This window comes from Anastrepha obliqua, chromosome 2, assembly GCF_027943255.1.
Source record: "Anastrepha obliqua isolate idAnaObli1 chromosome 2, idAnaObli1_1.0, whole genome shotgun sequence".
NCBI lineage: Eukaryota > Metazoa > Arthropoda > Insecta > Diptera > Tephritidae > Anastrepha > Anastrepha obliqua.
Window position 1 is genome coordinate 5751575 of NC_072893.1, and position 27610 is coordinate 5779184.

At 36.0% G+C, this 27610-nt stretch overlaps 8 protein-coding genes across 11 annotated transcripts in view; 4 read left to right on the forward strand and 4 right to left on the reverse strand.

Annotated features, from left to right (window-relative positions):
- Positions 1–27610, reverse strand: part of LOC129236986 (chondroitin sulfate synthase 1) — a 107298-nt gene that overhangs the window by 57363 nt on the left and 22325 nt on the right. The gene's annotated exons all lie outside the window — the stretch shown is intronic.
- On the forward strand, positions 1274–2958 carry LOC129236989 (RNA-binding protein NOB1). Its single transcript, XM_054871333.1, has 3 exons — positions 1274–1441; positions 1495–2493; positions 2560–2958. The coding sequence occupies exons 1-3, from the start codon at positions 1367–1369 to the stop codon at positions 2878–2880; spliced, it is 1395 nt and encodes a 464-aa protein (XP_054727308.1). The 5' UTR covers positions 1274–1366; the 3' UTR covers positions 2881–2958.
- On the reverse strand, positions 2872–6230 carry LOC129236992 (NAD(P)H-hydrate epimerase). 3 transcript variants are annotated; one of them, XM_054871338.1, is made up of 3 exons: positions 6050–6230; positions 3214–3735; positions 2872–3160 (listed from the first exon to the last, which is right to left on the reverse strand). In XM_054871338.1, the coding sequence occupies exons 2-3, from the start codon at positions 3702–3704 to the stop codon at positions 2941–2943; spliced, it is 711 nt and encodes a 236-aa protein (XP_054727313.1). In that variant the 5' UTR covers positions 3705–3735; positions 6050–6230; the 3' UTR covers positions 2872–2940. The 3 variants fall into 3 exon arrangements, with proteins under 3 accessions (XP_054727313.1, XP_054727312.1, XP_054727311.1); XM_054871337.1 differs by lacking the exon at positions 6050–6230 and adding an exon at positions 3951–3968; XM_054871336.1 differs by lacking the exon at positions 6050–6230 and adding an exon at positions 3792–3937.
- Positions 4344–20726, forward strand: LOC129236985 (tyrosine-protein kinase hopscotch). Its single transcript, XM_054871328.1, has 14 exons — positions 4344–5679; positions 15442–15602; positions 15695–15787; positions 15875–15988; positions 16064–16230; positions 16299–16436; positions 16496–16617; positions 17435–17647; positions 17726–17856; positions 17929–18664; positions 18754–18918; positions 18997–19163; positions 19226–19393; positions 19527–20726. The coding sequence occupies exons 1-14, from the start codon at positions 4636–4638 to the stop codon at positions 19666–19668; spliced, it is 3561 nt and encodes a 1186-aa protein (XP_054727303.1). The 5' UTR covers positions 4344–4635; the 3' UTR covers positions 19669–20726.
- LOC129236994 (uncharacterized) lies at positions 9807–11308 on the forward strand. The gene is made up of 2 exons (XM_054871341.1): positions 9807–10721; positions 10824–11308. The coding sequence occupies exons 1-2, from the start codon at positions 10665–10667 to the stop codon at positions 11175–11177; spliced, it is 411 nt and encodes a 136-aa protein (XP_054727316.1). The 5' UTR covers positions 9807–10664; the 3' UTR covers positions 11178–11308.
- Positions 22195–22949, reverse strand: LOC129236995 (uncharacterized). Its single transcript, XM_054871342.1, has 2 exons — positions 22582–22949; positions 22195–22500 (listed from the first exon to the last, which is right to left on the reverse strand). Exons 1-2 carry the CDS (start codon positions 22797–22799, stop codon positions 22338–22340), a joined length of 381 nt encoding a protein of 126 aa, XP_054727317.1. The 5' UTR covers positions 22800–22949; the 3' UTR covers positions 22195–22337.
- LOC129236993 (transmembrane emp24 domain-containing protein 1) lies at positions 24308–25790 on the forward strand. 2 transcript variants are annotated; one of them, XM_054871339.1, is made up of 2 exons: positions 24308–24340; positions 24745–25790. In XM_054871339.1, exons 1-2 carry the CDS (start codon positions 24323–24325, stop codon positions 25438–25440), a joined length of 714 nt encoding a protein of 237 aa, XP_054727314.1. In that variant the 5' UTR covers positions 24308–24322; the 3' UTR covers positions 25441–25790. The 2 variants fall into 2 exon arrangements, with proteins under 2 accessions (XP_054727314.1, XP_054727315.1); XM_054871340.1 differs by lacking the exon at positions 24308–24340 and adding an exon at positions 24463–24674.
- On the reverse strand, positions 25753–27583 carry LOC129236990 (ribosome biogenesis protein NOP53). Its single transcript, XM_054871334.1, has 5 exons — positions 27432–27583; positions 27115–27288; positions 26737–27054; positions 26271–26681; positions 25753–26211 (listed from the first exon to the last, which is right to left on the reverse strand). The coding sequence occupies exons 1-5, from the start codon at positions 27545–27547 to the stop codon at positions 25842–25844; spliced, it is 1389 nt and encodes a 462-aa protein (XP_054727309.1). The 5' UTR covers positions 27548–27583; the 3' UTR covers positions 25753–25841.

The window sequence follows — 27610 nt, forward strand, 5'->3', positions numbered from 1 at the left end:
TGGGGAAATGAAAAAAAAAATTTCAAACTATATAAACAACAGTTCAAAGCAAGCTACCACGAAGTAAGCAAAATGCAGCATATTTCCATCTACCAATTTGAAAGATGCCAGCTCTCCTGGGTTGCTTCGCCTTCTTACATTAGCTCGCTCTCGAATGGATGGTCGAAAGCTACCCAGAGGATACTTAGGTGAAGCCTGGATGTTGTGAGCTGCTTGGACCATATGCAGAAGAATCGTCTTGGGCACTCCGAAGTGAATAGTGATCAGTCCCACTTGTGTGAACTTCTACAATGGAACATGTAGAACCTGATTATAAGCAAAGGGAACAGAAAACTCCACTGGACAGGTAGTCACGAACGTTTTATGTAATTGGTGATAAGGAGCGTATTGAAAGTGTCTCGAAAGAATCACCCCATGCCAGTAATCCCGAAGTAGAAAATTAAGTACCGTCACCATCCATTCCAATACTAACAATCGTCGAACTTCTAAGCATTCCTGTAACAAGTGGGTAGAAAACCATATATTCCAGAACGACACTATGTCAAATACTTGGGGTCAATTCACAATGAAATGGAGTTATGGCTAAAGAATGAGTAGACTTAGAATGAGGCTTTAAAAGCTAAAGAAGTTGAACTGAAAACAGAAACTTAAAAACAAGAATTTAAAAGTAACGACCGACTCAAACTGATAACCAACTGGCAATGCGAGAAAGAATCGCAATGAAAGAATTAGAAATTAAAAAGGAAATGGAGATGAAAAATTTTAATTACAAAAAATTTTAATCAACAAAATTTCAATGTTTTATAATTTCAAAAACTAAATATTTACATTTAGTAGAAGAATTTAGAGTACAGAAGTTTCTTCATCGCCACCTTTCAATGAGCACAATTAGATATTATGTTTAGTATGAAAGCAATGCTTACTTGAATAATTCATTAACAAATCCAGTGCAAATCCATAATCAGCATATTATCACCGGATGACAATTTTCAAAGAGCATTCAAAGTCTAATGTGAATTATAAACTAAACTGCCGAATTGACGCAAAGAAGAAACGTCTGGCAACACCAATACAGTTTTGCGATGCATACTAGAAACCAGTGCTCACAGTTTGATGCTAAAATGTCTCAATATGTAGACTTCTATATTTTCCCGACACAATTTGGAACGAACTGTGAACACCCCAAATATTTCAAAACTGCTAATGGTTATGGCGAATAATTAAAATGTAAATACCCACGACTACGAAATTTGCCTTGTGTGAACGCGGTATATTTGTCAGTACTATTTACAGCAGCCCTTCTTCTTCCACGTGTGTAAGAAAGCGAAAATATAATATATGAAACTAAATATTTACTTTACTAACTATGACTGAAGTGGAAAGAAAAATTGAATTCTTGGTGGCTGACACCACAGCCTTTATCAATGCAGTTCAGCTAAATGTAAGTGTGTATTTAATATATTTTGCCGCAACTTAATATGATGTTCATTAAAGGATTACGCGAAAAATGTATTAACGGTACCAGATGTTATTAAAGAGGTGCGCAACAAGAGACAGATTCGTCGGCTATGTGTACTGCCTTTTGACTTGCAAGTCCGTGAGCCCCGAACGGAGAGTGTGAAGCACTGTGTGGAATTTGCCAAAAAGACCGGTGACTATGCTAGTCTCTCGGGCATCGACATTAAAGTGATTTCTTTAACATACGAACTTGAGGTGGACAATGTAGGCTCTGAACATTTACGAAGTGAACCTGTTCTCTCGAAAGTGGTGGCATCTAAAGAGAAGCCTGAGGAATTACAAGAAAACACGAAGTTAGCAGGATGGTATAATCCAAGTGGTGGATCAAGTAGTGAAGATGAAGAAGACGACTCTGAACCTAATGGCTACGTAGAAGACGCTGGGGATAACAAGGAACTTGATGCTGTGAAGAATGCAATTGATTTGCAAATAAATAACCCAACCGAAAGTCATAATAATGACAATGAGATAACACAAGAAGAGCTTGATAAATTCTTTGAAAAATTGAGATGCGATGAGAATGATGACGCTTGCGATATACTTGTTCCTCAAAGGACTGGAGATAATGAACAAGATCATGATTCTGATGAATTAGATGGCGATGATAATCAGGAAACAACTATAACTCAATCTGAATCTACCATAGATGATGAAGACAACATTGATGGTGGTTGGATTACTCCAGCTAACATTAAAAAGGTGAAAAAATCACTAGAAGGTAAAGTGGAATCAATGGTTGTTCCCCATGTTGCGTGCATGTCGACAGATTATGCTCTTCAAAATGTATTAAAACAAATGAATTTGCAAATATGTGCGCTAGATGGGCGCGTTATTAAAAACCTGCGTACATATATTTTGCGCTGCTATGCATGTTTTAAAACAACAAGTATAATGACAAAAGTTTTTTGTCCAAATTGCGGCAACAAAAGTCTTAAACGAGTGGCTGTTAGTTTAGATGAAAATGGGAAGCAAGTTGTAAGTATGCATGTTTTCATTGCAGTATAACAGATATGTGTTAAATATAAGTTCGTTCTGTTTTAGATTCACATAAATACACGTCGGCCCCTGACGGCCAAATATAAGAATCAGAGCTTACCAAGATTCCAGGGAGGAAAACATTCGCGCAATCCAATACTTTTTGAAGATCAACCGATACCAAGGCAAATGCCTTCGCGTGTGGCAAAAACTAAAACAAATGCTCTAGATGATGATTACATAGCTGGATTTTCACCATTCGTTATGCGCGACGTCGATTCGAAGTCTGCAATACTGCGTTCAAAAGGCAATCTCAAGGAATGGGCACGAAATAATACTTTCGAAGAGGATCGCCGTAAAAAACATTACAATAGAGTGTACAAATAAGTGTTGCTTTAATAAATATGTATTTACTAACATATGTACATAGGCAAATCATTTATAAATTTACAATTTCACACACAAGTCGCAGTTTGGATACTCGGGCAAATGTAGTTGGTACTTTTCTTGGAGGGCTGGTGGAACGAAACGTCCTCCCAAATAATGGTATTTTCCTTTAAATGAACTGGCGCACAGTTTTGGAACTGTTAGCGATATTAACAGTTCTGGTTCGAAATCTTCATTTAATTTGCCTTTTTCGACATCCCAGCCGCTTGGTATATCAATGCTATTCGAATTTTTGTTTTTTAAAACTTGAGTTTTTAAGTTTGTGCAACTCACCTTGCAATCGGTATGTTCGTCTTTTGAAGTATTTCCATTATAGGTATAAATACCTCTCGAACTGGTGGTTTAAAGCTGAAACCGAAAAGTGCATCAACAATTAATTCGAAGCATTCATTTGTTGTTTCAAGAGTTGGGTTTGTATTAAGAAATGGTATAGATTGACGCATGCACTGATGGGTTAGATTTTCATATAGTTCTTTTGGTGTTGGTTTTGGGTAGTAAATGGTTGGTTGATAACGCATCAGGGATAAATGTCGAGCGCACACTAATCCATCACCGCCGTTGTTACCAGGCCCACAGCATATAAGAACCCGCTTATATCGTTCGGCTGGGTAACATTTTGCTATGGCTTGGGCGCAGCTCAAACCAGCCAGTTCCATAAGTTGATCGACACTAAACTTATATTCGTTAAATAACTCTACATCAATATTAATTGCTTCGTCTTGTGTCAAAAATTTTATTTTTTGTGAGTTTTTGCAATGAGACATCTTTTGGTTTTGTATTAATAAATGATTTGGCCTGGAAAAGTAAAAGTATACACATTAAATAGATTAATTTTTTAAGTCTACATTTACCGGGTCGAATGGTGGAAGCCAACCCCGGCAGTAAATATTAATGCTTTACTAGTGTAATAGCATTTAGAAGCATTCGAGATGAGAATTCGCATGATTATGCACAGCAGAACTAAATTAACTTGTGAATACAATATAAAATCATGAGTACAAACTACATACATAAGCCTTCTTAATATTCTTAGAGTTTAATACTCTTATTTTGTTTTTTAAAGTTGATTTATGATTTCCGATTTCTGTTTTTGTTTGTGGTAGAAACAGCAAGTAATGCAGGGATGCATCAATGGACTTACATATGTACGACACTTGAGACCAATTGTTATGCTCTTTTGAACATTTTATAACAATTACTGTAAAATTACTACACATCTTGGAATAATCACTAGTTTGATTTATGCTATATTTTATATTTTAGGCAACAAACTAAGTACGTGTATTTTTCATTTAAGTACATATTAACGTTTGTTGAATTTAATTGATTTACACGAATATGTACACTTTTCATGAACTTTAAATACAACCCTGAATGTATGAAAGTTGTTGTTTCAAAATGGCGTACATCTGATAAAAAAGAGAAGAATTCAGAAATGATATGAAAGTTGCTACGATTTACAAGCAAAATATATATTTGTACGGCAATTGCTATCGGTATAAAACGCTTCAATAATTATAAAAATCATTAAATTACGCCGACTGTATGTTCTGTTCAATAAATACGTCATAAAAATGAAGCAGGAAAAACACGAATATAGGTGAAAAATACATCGTACAATGCGAAAAAGGAAAGGAATTTGAAGCGAGTATTACAATCTGAAGGCATCTGTTTTTAGTCTTTCTCCACTTTTTAATGATACGCTCATTGGGTGAAAAGTTTGAAATATATCAGTGGATTATGAACCAAGCTTCCAACGCATCTGGTACAACACATACTACTATTACTTTGTTGGACACCAGTAGTGCCTCATTTTCCATGGGATGCGTCAATTCGTTACGTAGTAATGGGAACATTAGTAATGGCGACCATGGCGATGTGTCCAGCTCTACAACGCCATCTCAGTCGCCAGCTTCTTCCACGAGGATGTCGCCACAAACTACAAACAAGATCTTCAACTACGAAGACCTAAAGGATTATGAATTCGCCAATTCTCTAACTTGCGAGGACATCTGCTTATCATTGTGCCGCCAGCTTAAAATATTACCTACGACTCGGTTATTGTTTGGATTACGAGTCTTGGACTCAGAAAATGAATGGGCGATTCCCGGCAATAGTTTGAAGCGTGGTGTTCGCTACTGTTTCCGTATGCGGATTAAAGTTCCGAATATTGATACCCAATTAAAAAACTTGGATAAAGAGGCCTATGAGTATCTATATTGGCAAATTCGTTACGATATAGTAAACGAGAAAATTCCCGAAATACGGCATCCAGAGAAAAAAGATAGTGTGATGGGTTTTGCTGTTATGGATATGTCTATCGATTTGGAAGCAAACAGTACAGCAGCCGAAAGATTGGAGAAAAATTATAAGCGTGAAATAATTGAACAAATAGAAAACAATTATAAACGTTATCTGCCTCACACACTCTTAAAACAGCACAAATATTTTGTGAAATCTAAAATATGTGGATTTTTCAGAAATGTACGGGAAAAGAAGATTGGTTTTACAGAATTCAAATTTTATTATATCTCTGAAGTGTGTAAGTTGGCTTCCAATTATTTAATGGAAATGTATGTTGCTACTGTAAATTATATCCCAAATGATGATCTGTTATCGGACCGCCCACCGGCGGTTGGGAACGATTACAGCGAAAATGGTGGCACGAGAGTTTTTGTAAAATTAGACACTCATGACCACCCAGAGCCTGGCTTGAAAATTTCACGGGAGAAAGTAAAGGTAAGAAAACATGCATGCAAGCTAATCTATATAGAGTACGCATTACATACATTTCTAATATGTTCGAGTGTATATAAGTTTCCAAGCCCACTGTCTTCTTGCAGCTCAGCTTTTTTTCTAGATTATAACCAAAAAAGAAAAATTGTTAAACAACTTTACTTCGGCATAGGGCCTGTCTGTCACCTCGCTTAAGGTGATGTTTTTTTTAAAACAAACACCATAACAGTTATCTTATCAATTTGTTTATGACGCCAGTTGCTGTGATGATGCTGTGCATTTAAAAGAAACTTTGCTATTGTGCAGCAGTATCAGGGCTGCACGCTTCTTCACTACTGTGGTGAAGTAAGATATATTAGGCGATATTACTTACCCTGGTTATTGGATAACTAAGGTTTTAGCTCACACATCTTGCTTTCCACTTCTCAAAGTGGTTATAGACAAGAAGAGGCGTTGGTGACTCTCCCTGCTAGTATGATATTATTTTAGAATTTCATTAAATAATAAGAGAGATAATTTGTTATGTTATTTTGTACGACGAAACAGAAAATAAAAATTGAAAATATGCTTCAGTCGAATAGAAACATAACTTAAAAACCATTGGACCACTTCGATTCTAACAAAGTGCGTTGTATGAGCTTATAATATTTTTTATGCGCAATAAAATGTCTAGTCACCATTGTTAGCTATAATGGCAGCACATTTCGAGTTGTACTTTATGTTAACTTCTGCACAAGTTGTGGAGGTAATCGGCTCGAAATCAGCCGAATTCTCCTTGATAACTATTTGACCGTTCATATTTGATTTCCTTCAATTTATTGCTTAACTATTGCCCAAATATGTTCAATAGGATTGGTATCAGGCGACTGTGAACCAACATTTCATCGCCATTTTGCTGCTTCACCTCTACAAACCTTTGGCTTTGATGCTAAGGAACGTTGTCTTCTTTTAAAATCCAAGGTTGGCTAGCTCTTCCAAACATTTTCGCAGCTGACAGCAATAATGCTTTTTGGCAAATTTTATTGGTCGGTACCGCATTCAAATTGGTGGTAAATACAAATAAACCTCCCAATTTTGAGAAGCAGATCCAAACACGAACTTTAACTAGATGCTGAACGGTTCGCCCAGGACCAACGCAAAAGGAAGATTCATCCGTGAATATTACTTCTGCCCCATATCGATCTGAATTTGTATTAGTCCACGCAAGTTTTTTTTTTTTTTAATTTGCTCCAGAATTTCAGATCTTCTGCACGTAAACGAGATAAGCGATGATAAAACGTTGGTCAAATTATAAAAAGAAGATATTTTTATTTTTAAGTCTTTTCATCACATACAACAAATCTTAGTTCAAATATCATACAATAATCAGAGCTGAGAGTAAAAATATTTAATCGACGATCTTAGTAAAGGCCTTGGAAAAAAAAATTTGACATAGCTAATATTGTGGAATTAACGAAAAATATAATCTATATATGTACATATATAAAAATCTATACCTATATATAAAAATTAAGCCGAAAAAAAGTGTGCGTTTGTCCGTGGTAATCTCAGCAACGCGTGTAAGGAACACAATGAAAGTTTCACACATTGTTGGTGTTGCTTTGGCAAAGGTTTCTGTGAAGTTTGGTTGAAATCCGTTAACGCGTGTGTGTGCGGTGCGTCGGTTAAGTGAGTGTGTTTTTGCTATTTGCCGCACGCATTTTTTGTACCGCACATTAGAATTGAATACATTTTGGTCGTGTGCGTCTGGGCCGATTATTATGAAATTTGGTATATACATATATATATTTTTCCACGGAGAAGGTTAGTATAATATGCTTATTGATTCCACTCGCCACCAGGTGGCGCTGCCGAAGGCCAAAACGAGGACCCGGGTAACCCTAGGATGTGTTTTTACATTGTGGGTATCAAATCAAAGCTACTGATGAGTGCTTTAATACAGAGTATTTTTTAGACCTCTTAGTGACCAGGGTCTCGAGATATAGCCGAAAAGGTGGACCAAGGTACCCTTGGATGTGTTTGTACAATATGGGTATCAGATGGAAGCTGTTGATGAAAGCTTTTAAGTGAAGTAATTTTTACTGCCCGTTTCCGGGATAAAGAAAGGAGATGGAGCTGGAGATGGAAGAGGAAAAGAAATAGCTACAGGAAGAGAAAGAGGAGGACCACTTATTATTAAAAATTAAAAAAAAAATTCTAAAAAAATTTTAAAATGTTACATATACGCTTATTATATAAACGTTAATCTGAAGTCAGTTATAGTGAGAAATGGGTTGGTGTCGAAATTCTGTGTGTACAAAATTCTGCATTTTAAAAGTCTGCTTTTTAAATTTCTGCTTTTTTAAAATTCTGCTTTCTAAAATTCTGCTTTCTAAAATTCTGCTTTCAAAATTCTGTATTACAAAATTCTGTATTAAAATATAATGTTAGCAATTTTAAAGAGGTAATGCAATTATTTAATTTATTATTATTATTATTTTTTATTATTATTCGAGATATTAAATAAAAAATAATAATAATAATAATTTTTTCTTCAGTTTCGATAGAATCCACAGTATTTTTGCGTAGAACTTCTTTTCGCGTGGGCGGCCTTCGGCCGCGCTTCAAAAAAATAACCCTCATCAGTCCGACTCCGGCTACGCAATCCACCGTATATTTGCGTAGAACTCCTTTTCGCGTGGGCGGCCTTCGGCCGCGCTTCAAAAAAATAACCCTCATCAGTCCAACTCCGGCTACGCTATCCACAGTATTTTTGTGTAGAACTCTTCTAAAAAAAACGAACAGCTACGAAGAATTATTAAGAAAAGAAATGAATTGAGTCACACTACATATTTAAAAAGAATTCCAAAAAACATTGTAATTGGCTAAATTAAAATATTGTTATCGCTTAAACATATACATATGTATATTTATGGAATAAATGTTTATTTTGTTACTTCTTGTATGACGAAAATCACAAAACTTGAATAAACCAGAATTTTTCGCATTAAACATGCAGAATTTTGAAAAAGCAGAATTTTAGAAAGCAGAATTTAAAAAAACAGAATTTTTTTGCAATGTACAGAATTTTGTCACCCAGAATAATGACACGCTCCCGTGAAAAATTCATTGTATCATTGCCGGCGTGATGGGTGATCGTTTCCTTAATTTTTTGCAGAAAGGTTATGCTAATATGAGATATTAACTATATCATTCATATATTTACGTATTACCTGTGTACTCACAAATATACGGTTGAAGCAAATATATGTCAGTTTTTTTACTTCGCCTGGAAAAGTTTACAAAAATTTAAGAAGAGTAAATAGAACTTATTTTATATCAGACTTCACGCAAAAAAGTAATTTGCACCTGAACACATAGCTGGGTTAAAACGGAGGGGAATAGAACAGTTCTCTTCTCCTTCTCCGCTTTTTCGTACACGACGAAGTGTATGTATCATACGATTGATGTTGTTGTTTATGTGTAAAGGGGAGCGCATCTATGCAAATGCAGAACGGAACAACGACGCGCTCAAACTTTCTTTCTGATCTGATTTTCAAGCAAACAACAAGTGAGTATTTTTTCTCCAGAGAAAACCACGTTTTTAAAATTGTTTTCTGATAAAACAACCATTTGAGTAAATATTTAGAATATTTTGCATCTATTTGATAGGAAACGAAGATTTACTGAAATATTTAAAATTTTTCACGCAAAATTGTTTCAAAATATTATTTGCCACGATAAAGCCGGAAAAGAAAGAAATTTTATTTTGTTAGTGCAAAGTGAACAGTGGTAAATTTACGTGAGTATATACACAAGTTTTTTCTTAATTGCCAAAAAGATAACGAAATATGAAAATTATTTCAAACAAAGAAATAAAATCAATGTTGATCAACATTTATTCAATAGTGACGTCATATTGTGGTTACAAAAGAAGAAAATAAAAGTGATTTTTTGAGCGTTATCGCGTCGACTACTAACTGTACAACGGACAAATTGTATTTATCACATACTCTTCAAAGTAATGCGTTCCGAGAAAAAAACAGTATAGCGGTAAATTTGCGTGAGTATATACACAAGATTTTCTGGATGGAAAAAAGGACAACAAAATATGAAAGTTATTTTAAACAAAGAAATAAAATCAATTTTCTTCAAAATTTGTTCAATAGTGACGTCATTTAGCCGTGATTAATTAAGAAGAAAGTGCGCATAGAACCGAATACAGTGGACAAATAGTGTTGGTATTTTCATCAAATTTTTTTCCCGTTTGATGGTAACAAAATTAGAAAAAAAGGAAATTATTTGACATTTTTGCAATGATACCATTACAGTGACATCATAACGCAGTCAAATAGGAGAAATATCATAGTGATTTTGTTGAGCGTCATCACATCTTCTTCTAATTAACTTTACAACGGGCGAAGGTATAAACACTATTCTTCACACGTTCTTTTCAGTGAACAATTGTAGAAACAAAAATGACACGACGTAGACAAAATATTGGTCGTCGTTTTGTAGAAACACAAAACAGGATAAATTCAAGAGCAAATGAACAAACGAACAACATGAAAATCGTCTTACAACTTGTCGAGACCGTCAAGCAAGGTCACGTTCCGCTCATTCATCTGCTGAACAAAGACCCACGAATAGATTTCGAATGGAACAACATCGTCAAATTGCAAGACGTCAAAATCAAAGAATACGAAATCAAGAAGCAAGGCAAATCATCTAAATAATATTAACTTACATCGTGTTGCGTTTCAATACAATCCTGTGCTTGAGTATAGTATGCTTAAATCGGTGAATATTGGCACAATGAATACGATCTGTCAATATTGTCATGCATTAAATTTCAAGTTTGAAACACCTGGCATGTGCTGTGCAGGCGGTAAAGTTAAATTACCGATTTTAAATCCACCACCAGAACCGCTGAATTCATTGCTCTCAGGTGAAACTCTAGAATCAAAGCATTTTTTGAAAAACATTCAAACATACAATTATCATTTCAAATGACTTCTTTTGGGGCTGATAAAATTGTGAGAGACAATTACATGCCAACATTTAAGGTGATTGACTCAAATGGTTTATCAAACAATAACATCCAAATTCATGATTTATTTGATTTCAACAAGATCCCATTTTTTGACACTTCTGTATACTCCTTTCAGATACAAGGTCAAATTTATCATAGAGTTGGTTCATTATTGCCACTCCCTGAACAAAATCACAAATTTTTGCAAATTTACTTTGTTGGAAATACCGAGACAGAGATTGATTTACGATGTGCAATTAGTCACAATATTCGGCGAGGAATAATTATACAATTGCAAGAATTCTTTCATGAACATAATGAATTGGTTCATTTCTTTCGTACATCTCTTGAACGAATGATGTCGGATAGTCACAAAATTGTAATACGACCGAACAAAACGCCAGTTCTCATGCATGCCAGAAGATATAATGCACCATCTGTTGATGAAGTTGCAATAGTAATTGTCGGTGACAATTTTGAAAAAACGTGATATTGTGCTTCATCGTCGTAACAATCAACTTCAAAGAGTAGCTGAAACACACCGCTTTTACGATGCATTACAATATTATTTTGGAGTGGCGAAGAAGGATACAATTTGAATATAAAAATGGTAAATCCAACAAGTGGTGAGTGTATTGAAGAAAAATAAATAAAAGTAAAAAATTCATAATTTGTAGTTACTTTTTCAATTTTTTTGTATGCAGGACAAGAAATAGATAAGAAAGTAAGCTCGATGAATTTCTATTCATATCGATGTATGATAACACAGAATAAGGTTAATCATCTTCTCAAATGTCGTAAACTTTTTCATCAATATATCGTCGATATGTATGCAAAAATTGAGACAGAACGTTTAAATTTTATTCGATTTAACCAGACAAAATTGAGATCTGATAATATTACCAGCGACATATACTGGATCACCTCGCCATATGCATGAATATGCTCAAGACGCTATTTGTTATGTTCGGTCTTATGGTCGACCTGATCTTTTTATTACTTTCACTTGCAATCCGCGATTGACTGAAATAAAAGATCACTTATTCCCAGGCCAATCGCCACAAGATCGACACGACATTACTGCAAGAGTATTCAAACAAAAATTAAAAATACTTATGGATTTCATCGTGAAACAAAAGGTTTTTGGAGATGTACGCTGTTTTATGTACTCAGTTGAATGGCAAAAAAGAGGACAACCTCACGCCCATATCCTTATTTGGTTGCATAACAAGATCACAACAGATGAATTTGACGCAGTTATTTTGGCAGAAATTCCAGATGAAATAGTTGATCCAGGATTATTTGATGTTGTAACACAGAACATGATTCATGGACCATGTGGCGTATTAAATCAAAATTCACCGTGTATGGTCGACGGAAAATGTACTAAACGTTTCCCAAAAGCATTAGTATCGGACACTATCACTGGCAATGATGGTTATCCACAATATAGACGAAGATCGCCTGAAGATAATGGTAAAACTGTAATTGTCAAAATTCGTTATGAAGAAATTGAAATCGATAATCGGTGGATTGTACCGTATTCACCACTGTTGTCAAAGACTTTTAAGGCTCGCATAAACGTAGAATACTGTAATTCGGTTAAATCGATCAAATACATATGTAAATGTGTAACAATAGGAAGTGACATGGCAGTTTTTGGTGCAGCTGATGCCAACGATGAAATAGCAACATATCAAACAGGTCGATATATCAGTACAAACGAGGCGATATGGAGAATTTTTTCATTTTCCATACATGAACGACATCCAGCAGTTATTCATTTAGCAGTTCATCTTCAAAACGGACGACGAATTTATTCACACCAGACAACGCAATTCGATTAGAACAAAATCCACCAGCTACCACGCTCACGGCATTTTTTAGTTTATGTCAAATTGATCCATTTGCCAGAACATTATTGTATTCAGAAGTGCCACAATATTACACATGGAATCCGTCATCAAAAAACTTTCTAAGACCGAAACAAGGCACACCAGTACAAGGTCATCCAGGTATCTTTCACGCAGATACTCTAGGACGCATTTATTCAGTGCATCCTAAAAATGACGAATTTTTTATTTGCGTTTGTTCCTAATAAATGTTCGAGGACCAACTTCTTTTAACAATTTGAAAACTGTCAATGGTCAATTGTGTTACACATATCGAGATGCATGTGAACGTTTAAATTTACTTGAAGATGATGCCCTTTGGAATAATACACTAGCCGATTCAGCAGCTATAAGTAGTCCACATCAAATGCGAACTTTGTTTGCAATTATAATTGCAACCTGTTTTCCATCAAGGCCAATTGAGCTTTGGCATAGTTATAAAGAGTACATGGCAGAGGACATACTGCATCGGATGCCACGTCATACAGCGAATCCAAATTTTCTGATGACACCCGAAATCGAAAATGAAACATTGATTTTGATTGAAGATATGTGCGTAGCCATTGCGAACAAAGGCTTAGGACAGTTAGGAATGATTGCTCCTAATCGTCCAATGTATGATATTTCCAATCAAGATATTAATCGTGAGCAGCAATATAACATCAATGGACTATGTCAATATATCCGAGTGATTACGCCTAAGCTAAACGATGAACAGAAATTCGCATATAATAAAAGGATGGAAGCAATAAACAACGAAAGTGGTGGTTTGTACTTTTTAGATGCACCGTACAGGAAAGACTTTTTTGTTTTCAATAATTTTGGCAACCTTAAGATCGCAAAATAAAATAGCCTTAGCACTTGCTTCATCCGGAATTGATGCCACTTTGTTGGATGGCGGTCGAACGCCGCATTCTGCTTTAAAATTGCCGTTGAATATGCATACAGAAGAAACACCCACCTGTAACATATCGAAAAACTCTGGCATGGCTAAAGTTTTACAACAGTGTAAAATAATTGTATGGGATGAGTGCACGATGGCACATAAAAAGTCACTGGAAGCTCTTGATAGGACATTACGAGATTTACGTAGTAAAAATGAAATATTTGGTCGTGCCTTAGTGCTGCTGGCAGGTGATTTTAGACAAACACTGCCTGTTATTCCTCGAGCAACTGTAGCAGATGAATTGGCTGCATGTTTGAAATCATCATATTTGTGGAGACATGTTCAAGCACTCAAACTAACTACAAATGTACGTGTTCTAATGCAAAAAAATCCATCAGCTGCTGAATTTTCAAAGCAATTATTGGATATTGGAAATGGCAAAGTTCCTGTCGATAATTTCACTGGCTTAATAACTTTACAACCAAACTTTTGTCAAATAAGTCAAACGAAAGAACAGTTAATTCAAAGTATTTTCCCAAATTTGCCTAAAAATTACAAAAATCATGATTGGCTTAGTGAACGAGCCATCATGGCTGGCAAAAATAAAGATGTGAATGAAATGAATGCGGCTATTTTGGCTAACATACCAAGTCCAGAACAAACATATCGATCTATTGACACTGTTACAAATCAAGATGATATTGTAAATTATCCCACTGAAGTTTTGAATTCCCTTGATTTACCTGGATTACCGCCACACATGCTAAACTTGAAAATAGGAGCACCGATTATAATGTTGAGAAACATAAATCAACCACGACTATGTAATGGCACTCGATTAACAGTTTAGAGATTGATGAATAACGTCATTGAAGCAACAATTTTGAATGGAAAATACTCTGGTGAAGACGTTTTAATACCGCGAATACCAATGATACCATCGGATATGCCGTTTGAATTCAAACGTCTTCAATTTCCTGTTCGCCTTGCATTCGTGATTACTATTAATAAGTCACAAGGCCAAACTTTATCAATTTGTGGTATTGGTTTAGAATACCCATGTTTTTCTCATGGCCAACTTTATGTTTCATGCTCAAGAGTTGGTAAGCCATCGGTATTGTTCATTTATTCAACAACGCATGGAAAAACGAAGAATATTGTATACCAAAGAGTATTACAATAAAAAAAGTAATAAAGTAAATCACATCAAACGTTTTTTAATTGCTACTACTATTCAAAACTTCTTTCATTACTATTCATGCGCGAGAATTTTTATAAAAAACACACAGTATTTTTCGGCTTAATTTAATTAATTAATCTAGATTTTTTGAAAGACGACCAGCGGAACGGGCGGGTTTTCGCTAGTATTAAATAAAATCTATTCCGCTTGTACTTTAATGGGGAACACCACTGAGAACTCGTGAAAATGAAGTAATTTTCATGATTTTATTTTATAAGTAGGGATGATTATTTGAGGATCGGACAAATTATAACTTATTTAACATATATGTAGGTATTCAACTAGCAGTAAAAAATCATCTGAGAGCAAAAAATCAAAAAAATTCTTAATCTATACATCAATTTTTTTTTTTTTTTTTGTGTTTTGAGAAAATGGTCCAGATTTGAAAAATGAGTTTGCGTTTTTACCCTTTTTTTGTTTTCGAAAGGCTTGAAAAATATTAATTTTTGTAATTTAAAAAAACGGCTATGTACGACAGTAGCCGATACATGAACAAAAATTAAAAAAAAAAAATGAAATTAAAATCGGTTCATAAGTCTTCGAGAAATCGAGGCCACCGTGTTCAGAAAAGTCGTTTTGAGAAAAACGCGCTTAAATTTTTCATTGCCCGTTGTAACTCACTACCTGCACTTATTGTATTGGGTATAACTTGGTAAATTTTCAAGACTTTATGTTAAAATTCTTTTTGCATATTTTTGAATATGAAGATACTATATATTTTTATGTGTTGTTGTAGTGGACGCTTTTGGCAAAGGTCGAGGATATTTTTGCGATTTGTATTGAGGGTAGTGTGTGCGCTTATTTGGAAATAACCGGATTACCCCAGGGCTATCGCATGCGATTCGAGTCGCAAGTTGAACTAGAATCTTTTATTACATATATAGGAGGTTATTTAAGGTAAGGCAACAAACATAAATAACCTTTCTCAGCCTCAATATCTATGTATTATGCATACTTAATTGACATGATGTTATTCACCACTATTAAAGAGTAACTGCGAAGTGGATGACTGATTTGTGTGCCAACTATCCAACTCCATCTTTGCAAAAACTAAAGGATCTCAAATGCCATGGACCAATCGGGTATGCCATTTGCACTCTTACAAGCAAATCTTTATTAATTTGATAACTGAAAATCCTTTGTACTGAATGGTTTACATTTTATTACAGTGGTGCTTTTTCTTTTGCCAAATTGCGGGAGAAATCGAAAAAAGGTGTCAGCTGCATAATCCGACAATGCGAAAAAGAATATGATGTATATTATATCGACAAGAATACACAGACGTGAGTAAATTGCCTTTGGAATTTATACTGAATTTTTACTTGACATTTTTTATTATTCTATTTCCGTATGTACAGATCACTAAAAGGCAGGTTAGGGGAGAACATAATCACCACTAAAATAACCAGGGAAAACAACAAATGGCTACTACATTCAAACGAAGGCTTGAAAGCATTTGAAACTTTGAAGGATTTGAAGAATTCCATTTCGCCACAAATGCTGTGGCTTCCGCCATCGGAATATGGTATTTAACAACACCTTTGCGCTCATAGATATAATTCATACAGTTATGATTTTCTCATGTTTATTCAGATAAGGCACCACTTCTGCTCATTTGTTTGCCAAAAAATTTACAACCAAAGAAGACTGATACGGAGCTAAGTGAAGCTGAGCTCCGCAAAAGAAAAGTTCAAATATTTGATCGGAAACATGATTTACGATGGTATAAAAGTAAGTGAGGCAAAGCGTTTATGTTTTCAAACGTCAAATGACTTTTATTCTTAACCTAGATACACAACGTATTTGTGACAATGGAAAGATTATGACAGTTCGCGGAGACTGGGTCCAAGACGGTGGTTGTAAAGACGTTAGTGTCATGCTAAAAATCTTTTTGTCGGAAAGTGATCCTAAGGTAACTGATCTTCTAGCCACTCAAAAGCATTTTACACTTAGGGTTTCAACAATTTTATATTCGCCGGGCTTGTTCGAGCTGCAATCACATCTGCTGTGTTGCACGATTTATTCAAGTATCGCACGCAATGTGTTTTACAAATTTTGTTTGCACGATTGCTTCTTCTCTTCCAATAGTAAACTACAGTCAATATCGCAATTATTAAGGAAAATATTTGTACTAAACTCCACTTTTCTAATTACGTATTCACCTTAACCTATTTCTGTAGAATAAGTGCCGAACGCGAGAAAATAATCAGCTCAGCATCTGCAATGGTATTACAAACGTACATAAATGCTGTACAGCCAAAAGAGGTTTAAAAACTCATAACCCTCCCCAAGGATAAACTGAGAATGATCACGGGCATTCCTCCAGGACTCTGCAGATTGCTGCGTAGTCATTTCCACTGATTTTTGTCGTTTCTGCGACCAATCCCAGGAAACTGGAATGCACCTTCTTCTGGAATGTAGCGCTATAGCGCGTAGAAGGTTGAGACATCTCAGCCAATTGCAGCCAGAATAAAGGCACATACGCTCAATCCAGCCCAGCTCTATCCTGACTTTAATAAGGGAACTGGGTATGGATGAGGAACTGTGATGTGCAGAGGGCGCAAAAACCCATGAGGTCGAAGTGCCAAACTCGAAGTCATCGATCCTGTCTAAAGCTGTAATACTGCGGCTTTTATTGCGCGCCTCGAACAAGCCAATGTTCTTACGTTTTTGTTTTTTACTAACGTATTGATTCGCTATTTCATTCAGCAACATTTTTCTCGTTATAGGAATTCACAGATTTAGCGAGCGTTTGCAGTCAAATTTTTTCTGCACAATTTCTTAAGCTGCACGGTTTGACATTAACTACTCCGTACACCATGGTAATGGAGTACACACCTTACGGGCCGCTTGATGAGTTCCTGCGAAATCATAAAGACAAGATTTCTCTTAAGATGCTAATATCTATAGTGTATGATTTGGTTAGAGGAATCGTATACCTGGTAAGAAATATTTGCATTTAAAATAGAATATACGTCATCAGTGACTGTAAATATATTTTACCAAATTTCACATTATAGAAAGAGAAAGGATTCTATCATGGATTTATTAGATGCTCTAATATGTTCGTGACGAAATTCGATCCAAAATCGAACTTGATTGAGGCGAAAATTGGCGATCCTGGAATTCATCGTTCCTATTCTTACGAAGAGTATGTAGAACCCGACATTATACCTATGTTCATGTGTATGTTTGCTTCAAATTTGTTGTGTTTTTGATTTAGTTTGCCGTGGATACCCCAGGAATATTATAATAATCTCAATGGCGTGCATGGTGACATGTGCGCAGATGAGTGGGCTTTCGCAACGACTATTTGGGAAATATTTGCATATGGTAAGCCCCCATTGGAAGAACTCGAATGTGTTGGAAAATCAAACATGGTTGCCGAAAAGCTATTAATTAATCGTTCCCAAACTGGTGGCATACTAGACAAACCAAGTGAAAGTTGCCCAGACGTTATTTATTTCACCATGTTGGATGGTTGGAGCTTAGACGCTCACAGCCGTTTTCATTATCAAGAAATCTTTGCGAGAATATGCGCCATCAAAGAGAAGGGCACGTCTAACTATGAAACAGTTGTCACCGAAGTATCTGATGATTGTTTTCTGTATGATAGCGATATGTGCTCATCAAATGCTTTAGATAATGGAAATAGTGGGGGCGGTGACACTTTGTCAGATCACTCAACCACACCATTTATTCCCGTCAGTCAACGATTTCAACCTTTTGGTATGCGCCATAATCGACCCTACGATGACACACAGTGGGTTATAACCTTGCCAGTGGGAAAAGTTATCATTCATGAACAAATTGGCGAGGGACATTACGGTACTGTGCATTTGGGCGAATTACGTTACAACGAACCAAATACAGCGCCAGAAGAAGTGGCAGTTAAATCATTAAAGACCGGACCTACGGCGAACCCAAAAGATTTTTTACGGGAAATAAAGATAATGCAGGTACTTTAATGTTGATGCATTTATATTTGTCTGCTAGTCCATCAAGCATAGCTTAACCAAACTATTTGAATAATTTTGAATTTTTGCAGTCTCTGAATCATCCGAATGTTGTTAAAATTAAATATTCGGTCAACGAGCCTATTTCTATTATAATGGAATACGTATCTGGAGGTTCTTTCCATGTGTACCTAAGATCTCAGAGGCCTAATTTGACCAATGAAAGGCTGTTGCGTTTTGCCAGTGATATTGCTAAGGTTTGTTAATTTAGTATTTTTTATTAGTCCTTTATTTCAATATTCTTTTCTCCGCTTTCCAATTGCTCTAACATGAAGGGTATGGACTATTTAGCGAGTAAAAAGATTATACATAGAGACTTGGCAACGCGAAACATTTTAGTGGATAAGGATCGTGTCAAAATATCAGATTTTGGATTGGCACAATTCGCGAATGCAGATGGTTACTATCTCGTAGCGAGCCAACGGGATATACCCATAAAATGGTATTTTAGATGAAACAAAAACAAAATAAAAAAAAAACTTTTACAAACGACATGATTTACAGGTATTCGCCGGAGTCTATAGCATACAATAAATTCTCACTGAAGTCAGATGTTTGGTCCTATGGCGTGACGTTGTTTGAAATGTTTTCACGTGGGGAAATGCCAAATCTTGATCCTAAGCGGGAAATAGCTCAAGAGGAGTTTTTGCAGCGACTGCAGCAGGGTGAAAGGTAAGCACACTCTTATATTTAGGAGATAATGAAAACCAAACTCTAATTTGATTTGCCTTGCAACAGTGAAGGAACACAGAAAACACCGTTATAAAAACCTACTATGTTAATATAATATATTTTTACTTTATAGGCTTCAAAAACCAGATTTATGCCCACAAATTGTGTACAACAAACTAATGCTACCTTGCTGGCAAGCTGATCCGAAAGCGCGACCAACCTTCGCCATGCTGCTCAACGCTATACAGACAATCGAAGAAAGAGAAGTCGTTTAAAATGAGCAACCTCTGAGCTATTTATCTATGTCAACACCTTTTCGCGCTTTGCTCGAGCATCTTCTATTCACGTTTCGGCGACAGATAGTTTAATTTATGCATTCTACTTGTGATTAGTATCAAGGTTTACTTGCAATGGTACGCCAATCGGACGAACACCGCATGAAAAATGTATTTTTTCGGCGAGTTTTACTTCATGTAAAAGCTTTCCGTTAAAAGCAAACATTTAAACACGTCCCTTCTATTCGCTCCCTCGAAAATTTGAACAGTATATACTAATGGAAGTGATCCCATAAAAAAGCGAGTATTTAACTCAGCTGCCAACATCTACATGTGTGTATTTAGATCATTTGATAAAAAATCCGAGCCCACATATCCACTAAGCATGTGGCTTCTACTCCACGGTGGACAGTTCAAATATTTTTCATCACATATAACTGCCAGCTCTCCTCCTACGTTAGTTATACGTCCCTTTACTTATTTTATTATTATTTTTTTTAACCATGCGCTGATTTGACCAGATAACACGATATGACCTATGAAGAGCTGCCATAATTTCTTCCAACTTTGAAAAATAAATTCATTAATTGCTTGGCTATAAAAGTTACTATGAACATATGTTCGAGTCCTTTTCCATAATTTGAACTGAAAATCGAAAAGTGTATTAGCTTTTCAGGTAGTAAAGTTGCTATTACTATTCACTTCCGCTTAGCCAATTTATATACACAAATGTATGTACATATATACACATATTCGTATATTTTCATTTGTAAGTTTTAAGTTCAACTAAGTCTAGGCCTATAGCTTATATATGTATGTATATGTAGTTAAGATTTGCATTTTTATTGAAGTGTAAGAATATATTTGCAATGTTGTGTCTTAGTTTCCTTAGAATTAGTTTGGTTTATTTACGTTAAATTTTACCAGAAAATTGTTTTAGTATAACACTCGTACGATATACATAAATACATTATAAGGACGCCATATCTAAGCTTTTGTGAAATTTTTCTTCGAATAAATTTAAAAATGTTTGGAATAAAATTGTCACATAAATCAAACACTGTGATATCATTGGATTTATGAAATAATACAGGTAGTATATCAGGCGGCAGCCGTAGCCGAATGAGTTGGTGAGTGACTACCATTCGGGAGTGCGTAAGTCGAATCTCAGTCAGTGCATGAAACAGCAATATAATAGAAAACATTGTTTCTAATAGCGGTCGTCGTTCGGCAGGCTCCTTGTAAAAAAACATTTGCCGTTCGGAGTCGGCTTAAAACTGTAGTGTAACGGAAGTGTTTATTATTTTTATATCGGTGAAATGCAACGTAGAACCTTTCTTGCCAACAAGTGCTACTTTGGATTAAATAGATCGAACAAAATAGCACTTTATAAGGATCTCATCATGCCCGCCCTAACGTATGGCGCAGGAGCTTGGACGATGACAATATCCGATGATACATCCCTCGTAGTGTTTCAGATAAAGAATCTTCGGAAGTTGGACCTTTGCATGGTAGCGATGACGAGTATCGCAGGCGATGAGATAATGAGCTGAATGAAATGTACGAATATATAAACATAGCGCAGCTAGTAAAGATCCAGCGGCTGTATCTGAATGGATACAAACGCTTCGTCTCTGAAAGTATTCCATGCGGTACCAGTTGATGGTAGCAGAGGAAGATGGAAGTATCATCAGCGTTGGAAAAGTCAGGTGGAGAAGGACTTGACTTCACTTGGTGTGTTTAACTGGCGCCGGTTAGCACAAGAAACGGCTGGTGCTCTTTTTTAAAACAGCTCCTCCTATTTGTGGCATGCGTCTTAATTTTGTTCCACAAATGGAATGACCGACAGCTTTAAGCCGACTCCGAAAGGCAGATATTTTTTATGTGGAACATTTCATGGCAGAAATGCACTCGGAGGTTTGCCATTGCCTGCCGAGAGGCGACCGCTATTGGAAAAAATTTTCTTCATTTTGGTGTTTCACGGAAATTCGAACATACGTACCCCGGATGATAGTCACGCACCGGCCCATTCGGCTACGGCGACCGCGCAACATTAGATTTATAAAAAAAGGCGCAGACAAGATCATTATAAATAAAGCCAAAATTGGGCCTGCAATTCTTACTGCTATTGTTTTCAATAGAAAGCAAAAATATAGACAGAAAAAACTGGTTTGCTTTGTAGAACGAAGTTTACGTCTTTACACTATCGGTTCCTAGTTACCTGAACGACCCGGATTTATATCCAACCAGCGACTGTCACTCCACAAGTATTCCAATGGGGAATATTTATGCTGCTATAACAAAAACAACTTGAACACTTCCTCTCCAATGGAAAATTCACAATTTGCGATACCAGTCATGCTGGTACAATAGCAAAAAATATCAAACTCGTTCTAACATTGCACCAGCAGCCTAGCAATCGAACCGCAAGCACATAGGCGTAACACTCTACATGCGTATTCTTGTCACTAAAGAAATAATTTTAAGTGAAATGCCTTGAATAATAATAAAAAATAAAACAAATAATTGAATTGCCGGAAAGCCGTCTTTACTAAGGCCTCTACTTTTAATCTACAGAAATATTATTAAAACAAGCAAGCGGTACTTTTAACCACACACTTCGGACTAACTGTTTATTGGTTATAGGCACACTGGGCCACGGCTATTTGTTATGAAGATCCCTCTGCGTTTTTCTTCTTTAGTACTTCCATGACACCCGCAAAATTTGCAATTTTCTTTTTCGTAGATTTTGGTGTTGAGTTTTGACTCCTCACTCGCATTTGAGGTTGTGCTACATCGTCACTAAAGTCAAAGTCGTTTTTAGCTGCCGGTCTGAAAGTAAAGGAGATAATTCAGTGTAGCTACTACTATATGAATAATTTGAATATATTTAGATATTTTATATCAACTTACTCTGATTCAGCATTCGCTGTTGCTGTTGGTTCAATTTTAGGTGTTGATCCAGTCGTTTCCGTACATATTGGTTGACGACCTGGAAATTGCCACTGCAACTCCGGTATTGTACCCTTCTCTAGCATCACATAGAGGTTTTCCAATTCTTCAGCCCCCGGTATAAAAAACTCTTCGTTATTTGAGTTAAAACACTCTACGGAATTATCTTCGGCAGTCATGTGGGGAAAGTCTTGTTACAGGATACGAAGGAAAAATGTTTATAATAAATAAACAAATTTTGTAGATATTGCAGTCCAGAAGCAAACTATTGGTAAACAAACTTATGCTGCAATTAGTCACGAACAGCGAATTCGTACGTAGGTTTTTTGGTTTGGCAGCCGCATCGCACATAGAAACAATGATGCCACTAAGACGAAAAGGAGAATTTCCCATGGGATTGCTTTGCCAGATTGCCAAAATTAGATGTTTATTTACATATCAAAATGAAAATTATGTACGATTTTTTGTGCATTTTTCAATCAGCAATACTCTGAAAATAAATTATTTCCATCACTTCAATGGATTCGCCTTGTTGCTACTTTTACGAATCGTGACGATATGCGCTGTGTGTAGGGTGTACGGCAAACGTTATTAAGTGCCAGCTAACACGATCAAACTTATGAGAGGGCAATGCAAATGAAAGCTCACCCACCTAAACGTATAAAGGTTGCACGTAAGGAGTACGTGTGTAATGCGAGAAGTTTTAATTTTTAAAGTGAAACCATCTCAGCTGATGGCAGATGTTTAATAATATTACTTTTAGATAAATGAGCTATTTTGTACTTATTTATAACCAGCAAAGAAAGCTCCTTTCTTTCCAAAACTAAAAGCACCCTGGGAGGGCCTACACAAGGTGATTAAAAAATTAAACTATTTATGTATTGTATACAGCAATGCAAAACTAATTAGAAAGGAGAATGTCAAAGTAGTTCACCTGGGGAGATTGACTCCGTTTGTATCGAAGAATTTGGAGTCTAATCGGGACGATCAGACTTAAGTGGAGGGCAATCTGGCAAATCACGAATATTCGAAACAACTGGTAGCAATACAAAGCGAATGAGATACAAAAAAAAAAAACAATAATGCCTGATGACAAGATAGAAGTTGCTAGCAAATACGAGTTGCCACATGTATAAAAGCAGAGTTGTATGTCCACAAAGTATTAGTCTTAAGTCAACCGTGTGCATATGTAAACGTACAGTAATACCGAGGCACATTTCATTTGGAGGAAAACGTATCCATATCATGGAACGTTGTAAAATAATGTTTCTAAAGAGACTAGAGTACGCTGAACCTGAAAAATGTATCTAGGTTGTTTAACCATAGCCTAAGCACTGAACCAAAAATATAGGTATTGTGACCCCATGTTATTAAATCATTGTGACCCTCAATGATAAAACGTATATATGCATCGTGAGTACTTCGTATTAAGCCCGAAAATATTTATTAAATATTAGGTGTACTCACACTAATTTCATTACTTTAACGGTTTGTCAGTTGACAGTTCAGCAATGTGTTTTGCTGTGAACGGCCTGTGGGATATATTTCTTTTGGTTTGGTATTGTTTTTTCGCACTAGTTGAATCACATGCAAATTAGCTTTGTGTTATCCACTGGAAGAAAACAAGATTGTAAAAATGAGTCACCTACTGTTTTATTGAATTTTTAATATTTTGAACAGAAGCATCGCGTCTGATCAGCAAATGCCAATTGTTAAACAGGTGATTATTATTTTGACAATTATCGATCAAAGCCAAGCTTACCATCGTGGTGCTCAGGTGCACTCGTTTTACAAAAACAAAACATGCGTAAAACTGCCAAGTAAAGAAGCCACGAGCTCGATGTGAAGATCTCTATTAAAATTGAAGGGACTCAACGCGTTATAATTTCCTTTGACAACCAGATAAGAGAAATGAATAGAAGCGATTGTCTTGAATTTATGAATGATGGGGTAGAATACTACGAATTATTTGCAACTTTGAATTTTTTCGAACAGCTGTTATCAACAGAGAGTACTCTAATGATAGTTGATTTGCTCTGTTTAAACTTGATATGGTAATTTTTTCTTCGAACGTTATTTTTATTATATTAATATATGTATGTATGTCTTTCCATTTTTGTGAAGATGATACGCATTCAGCTGAGATTCTTGCTGATAACAGTTGCCATTTTTAATATTGTGTATGGATACGAAAAGGAAATGACGGTTTATATAGAAGCTGGCAAAAATGAGTGCTTTTATCATCCAGTACGTAATGGTGAAACCATCGATATAGAATATCAAGTAATTGACGGTGGGCATGGCGACTTAGATATAAGCTTCTCGTTGCTTGATCCTATTGGATTAGTAATAGTTAGTGACTATAAAAAACCCGAGAATATACATCGCCACGAAGCGGGTAAGTCAGGTGATTACCGCTTCTGTTTCGATAATACATTCAGTTCGTATAATCGCAAAACTGTGTTCTTCGAGCTAATCATTGAACAAGAAGGACAATCAGCTTTTGATAATAATTGGGATGCGGACGCTGCTGGCAAGAAATTGGAGGAACTGTATGACATCCAAGTTCACGAAATTATGGAATATGTTGGACGCGTACACATGCACATAGCGAGGGCTCATCAGATACTAAATATGTTGCGATCTAATGAAGCACGCGATCGCAACTTGGCGGAGGCTAATTATTCTAAAGTAAATACGTGGTCACTGTTCCAGATTTGTGCTATGATTTCGGTAGGACTTATACAGGTATTCATGGTGCGAAGTATCTTCGATACAAATACTCGCATGAGTACATTCTGGAAAAAATTGGGATTGTGATACGCATTAAAACTCAGTCAGCTGAAGAGGCGAATAGGTTGCTGTGCTATAAACACACCTCTCTGCCAAGATAAGTCTCAACATCTAAAACCAAAGATACATTTTAATAAATTTGTAAGAAAACCACTTATGAAATGTAGAATACTCAAAAGGTTCATACAATGGAAATGCTAATTAAATTAAGAGATCTCAAAAACCAGTCAACTAGGAAACATAACATTTGGCTAAATCGAATACAGTTTGCCATATTAAAATTAAGGAATCATGTTGTTAAGCATTTTTGTTGTATAAAACCTCACAAACACATTTGATTTTGTAATTAAATAAACCGAAATTTATTTTCCTCTTAATTGAAAAATTCACAAAAACTTAAAAATAGCTTGAAATAATTGCAACCACGGTTATGCTTGTGCTGCTTTCCGCTGTTCCCGGAGCATTTGGAATGACACACCAGGATCCTTGTGGGAACTACGTGGGAAGCGTTTAATCTTCTTTGATTTTTGTTTTCCTGCAGCAACACTGACTGGTAATATATTACGTTTCTGGAAATTCTTAAATCGATCAATCAATAAACTTGATTCGGGTTTGGCATTTCGAAGATTTCCAGGAATTTCATCAGGCATGTTGACATCTATATCTGGGTCCACGTATTTAAGGCGTCCTAAACGTTTCGGTTCGAATTTTTTCTTCAACGCAACCTTTTTACGATGCTTTTTCAAAATATTTAGCTGTTCTTCTTCGGCAACAACTTCAGCTTTTATTGACTTAATCCTAAAAGAAGAAAAAAATGTGAAGTATATCTACTTTCAGCTAAGTTGTACGATATGCACCTGTTTAAGTCTGCAGTTTGCTTTTTAAGAGCTTTCTTTTCCTCATGCTTCTTCTTTAACTCTTTCTGTCGCAATTCTTTGCGGCGTGACTGTTTACTCTTTTTTTTGTTCTCAACCGGTGGATTGATGCTTTTATACGCTTCGCTATCTGCTTTGTTGTTTTTTTCGTCGTCATCGTCAGCGCTATTGCCATCTTCAGCTTCCTCATCTAATCCAGAACGCATTTCTTCCAGTCGACGTCTATCGCGTTCTTCTGGGGTAACTTTCGAAAACATTTGAGTAGTGACACGTTTTAAATGGTTTTCCGTCTTTATAATTCTTTCTTCGCGATCAACCACTTTTTTTAGCAGATCTTGGTGATCCTCTAACGATGGGTTATAGCTCATACCCGGATGAGGAGCTTCAAAATTCCTATAAAAATTATTAATTTACATATATGTTGAAGATCCATAACTTTATTACCCACTTTGCTTTTGTTGTGCGGTGGCGTATGCTGTCGTGTACTTTTACTGCTGGCTTGCCCACATTCATTGCCACATACAATGCTAACTCTTTGCTTATCCAGCCTTTTTCATCTTTCAAACCAGGCATTTTGTCACGGAAATCTTCCTCGGCCCAAACGTCTCTTGCTGCTATATCACTCTTTCGGTCTTTGCTTAACTTCTTTTCAAGAGCTTTGTAGTATTCTTCCCTATCTTTATTTGCTTGAAAGTGTCGTGGTTTAGTAGGATTGCGGACCTCTTCTTCAATATTACGACCATTCCGTTTTTGTCGAACACGATTTCTGTAATATTAAAAAATATATTTTTAGTCCAATTCTTCTCTTTTTTTGTGGAAAACATACCTTTTAGCAATTGGATCCTGAACTTTCGAGGTATTGTTAAGAGCTTCCAAAGAGCGCAATGGTTTTTTAGCGTTCAATTTGCGTTTTTGCTTCGCTGTTAAGACAGTCTGCTTGGGCTTCAGAGGCGTCGCATCTACAATAAACAGTTCATCGTCTTTTTTTTCTGTGAATGAGCTACAAACAAACGTTAAACTTTTTACATCCTTTGCTTGGAGTTTGGTGTTGGATTTGATGGCCTACAAATGGATGCCCCCGTATCCCACCAACCGCAGATAATATGCATATATCTTCATATGTGGCTAGTAGTTATCTCTTACCCAACGCGCTCCTCCTGTCGCTGCTCTTCCAAAAATTCTTCTACATCTTTTATATCTGTTTTACGCCATGCTGACTTATTCTTTTTCGAAATACGCTTTTTCTTTACCACGGACATATTTTTTTGTCTCAAATGCAATTTAGTTGAAATTCAGATAAACGCACATAAACACGTGTGGCA

Excerpts from the sequence above, each read along its gene's own strand:
- LOC129236985 (XM_054871328.1), top strand. The coding sequence starts at position 4,636 with ATGATACGCTCATTGGGTGAAAAGTTTGAAATATATCAGTGGATTATG. Across the intron at positions 17,857-17,928 it reads CGTTCCTATTCTTACGAAGA|TTTGCCGTGGATACCCCAGG; the intron begins GTATGTAGAACC and ends TTTTTGATTTAG. Across the intron at positions 19,394-19,526 it reads CGACTGCAGCAGGGTGAAAG|GCTTCAAAAACCAGATTTAT; the intron begins GTAAGCACACTC and ends TTTACTTTATAG.
- LOC129236992 (XM_054871336.1), bottom strand. The coding sequence starts at position 3,883 with ATGCGAATTCTCATCTCGAATGCTTCTAAATGCTATTACACTAGTAAA. Across the intron at positions 3,736-3,791 it reads GGCTTCCACCATTCGACCCG|GCCAAATCATTTATTAATAC; the intron begins GTAAATGTAGAC and ends TTACTTTTCCAG. Across the intron at positions 3,161-3,213 it reads ACGAACATACCGATTGCAAG|CATTGATATACCAAGCGGCT; the intron begins GTGAGTTGCACA and ends AAATTCGAATAG.
- LOC129236990 (XM_054871334.1), bottom strand. The coding sequence starts at position 27,547 with ATGTCCGTGGTAAAGAAAAAGCGTATTTCGAAAAAGAATAAGTCAGCA. Across the intron at positions 27,055-27,114 it reads CAGGATCCAATTGCTAAAAG|AAATCGTGTTCGACAAAAAC; the intron begins GTATGTTTTCCA and ends TTAATATTACAG. Across the intron at positions 26,682-26,736 it reads CACCGCACAACAAAAGCAAA|GAATTTTGAAGCTCCTCATC; the intron begins GTGGGTAATAAA and ends TAATTTTTATAG.
- LOC129236989 (XM_054871333.1), top strand. The coding sequence starts at position 1,367 with ATGACTGAAGTGGAAAGAAAAATTGAATTCTTGGTGGCTGACACCACA. Across the intron at positions 1,442-1,494 it reads TCAATGCAGTTCAGCTAAAT|GATTACGCGAAAAATGTATT; the intron begins GTAAGTGTGTAT and ends TGTTCATTAAAG. Across the intron at positions 2,494-2,559 it reads ATGAAAATGGGAAGCAAGTT|ATTCACATAAATACACGTCG; the intron begins GTAAGTATGCAT and ends GTTCTGTTTTAG.
- LOC129236994 (XM_054871341.1), top strand. The coding sequence starts at position 10,665 with ATGACTTCTTTTGGGGCTGATAAAATTGTGAGAGACAATTACATGCCA. Across the intron at positions 10,722-10,823 it reads ATTACATGCCAACATTTAAG|ATACAAGGTCAAATTTATCA; the intron begins GTGATTGACTCA and ends TACTCCTTTCAG.
- LOC129236995 (XM_054871342.1), bottom strand. The coding sequence starts at position 22,799 with ATGACTGCCGAAGATAATTCCGTAGAGTGTTTTAACTCAAATAACGAA. Across the intron at positions 22,501-22,581 it reads ACAGCGAATGCTGAATCAGA|ACCGGCAGCTAAAAACGACT; the intron begins GTAAGTTGATAT and ends CTTTACTTTCAG.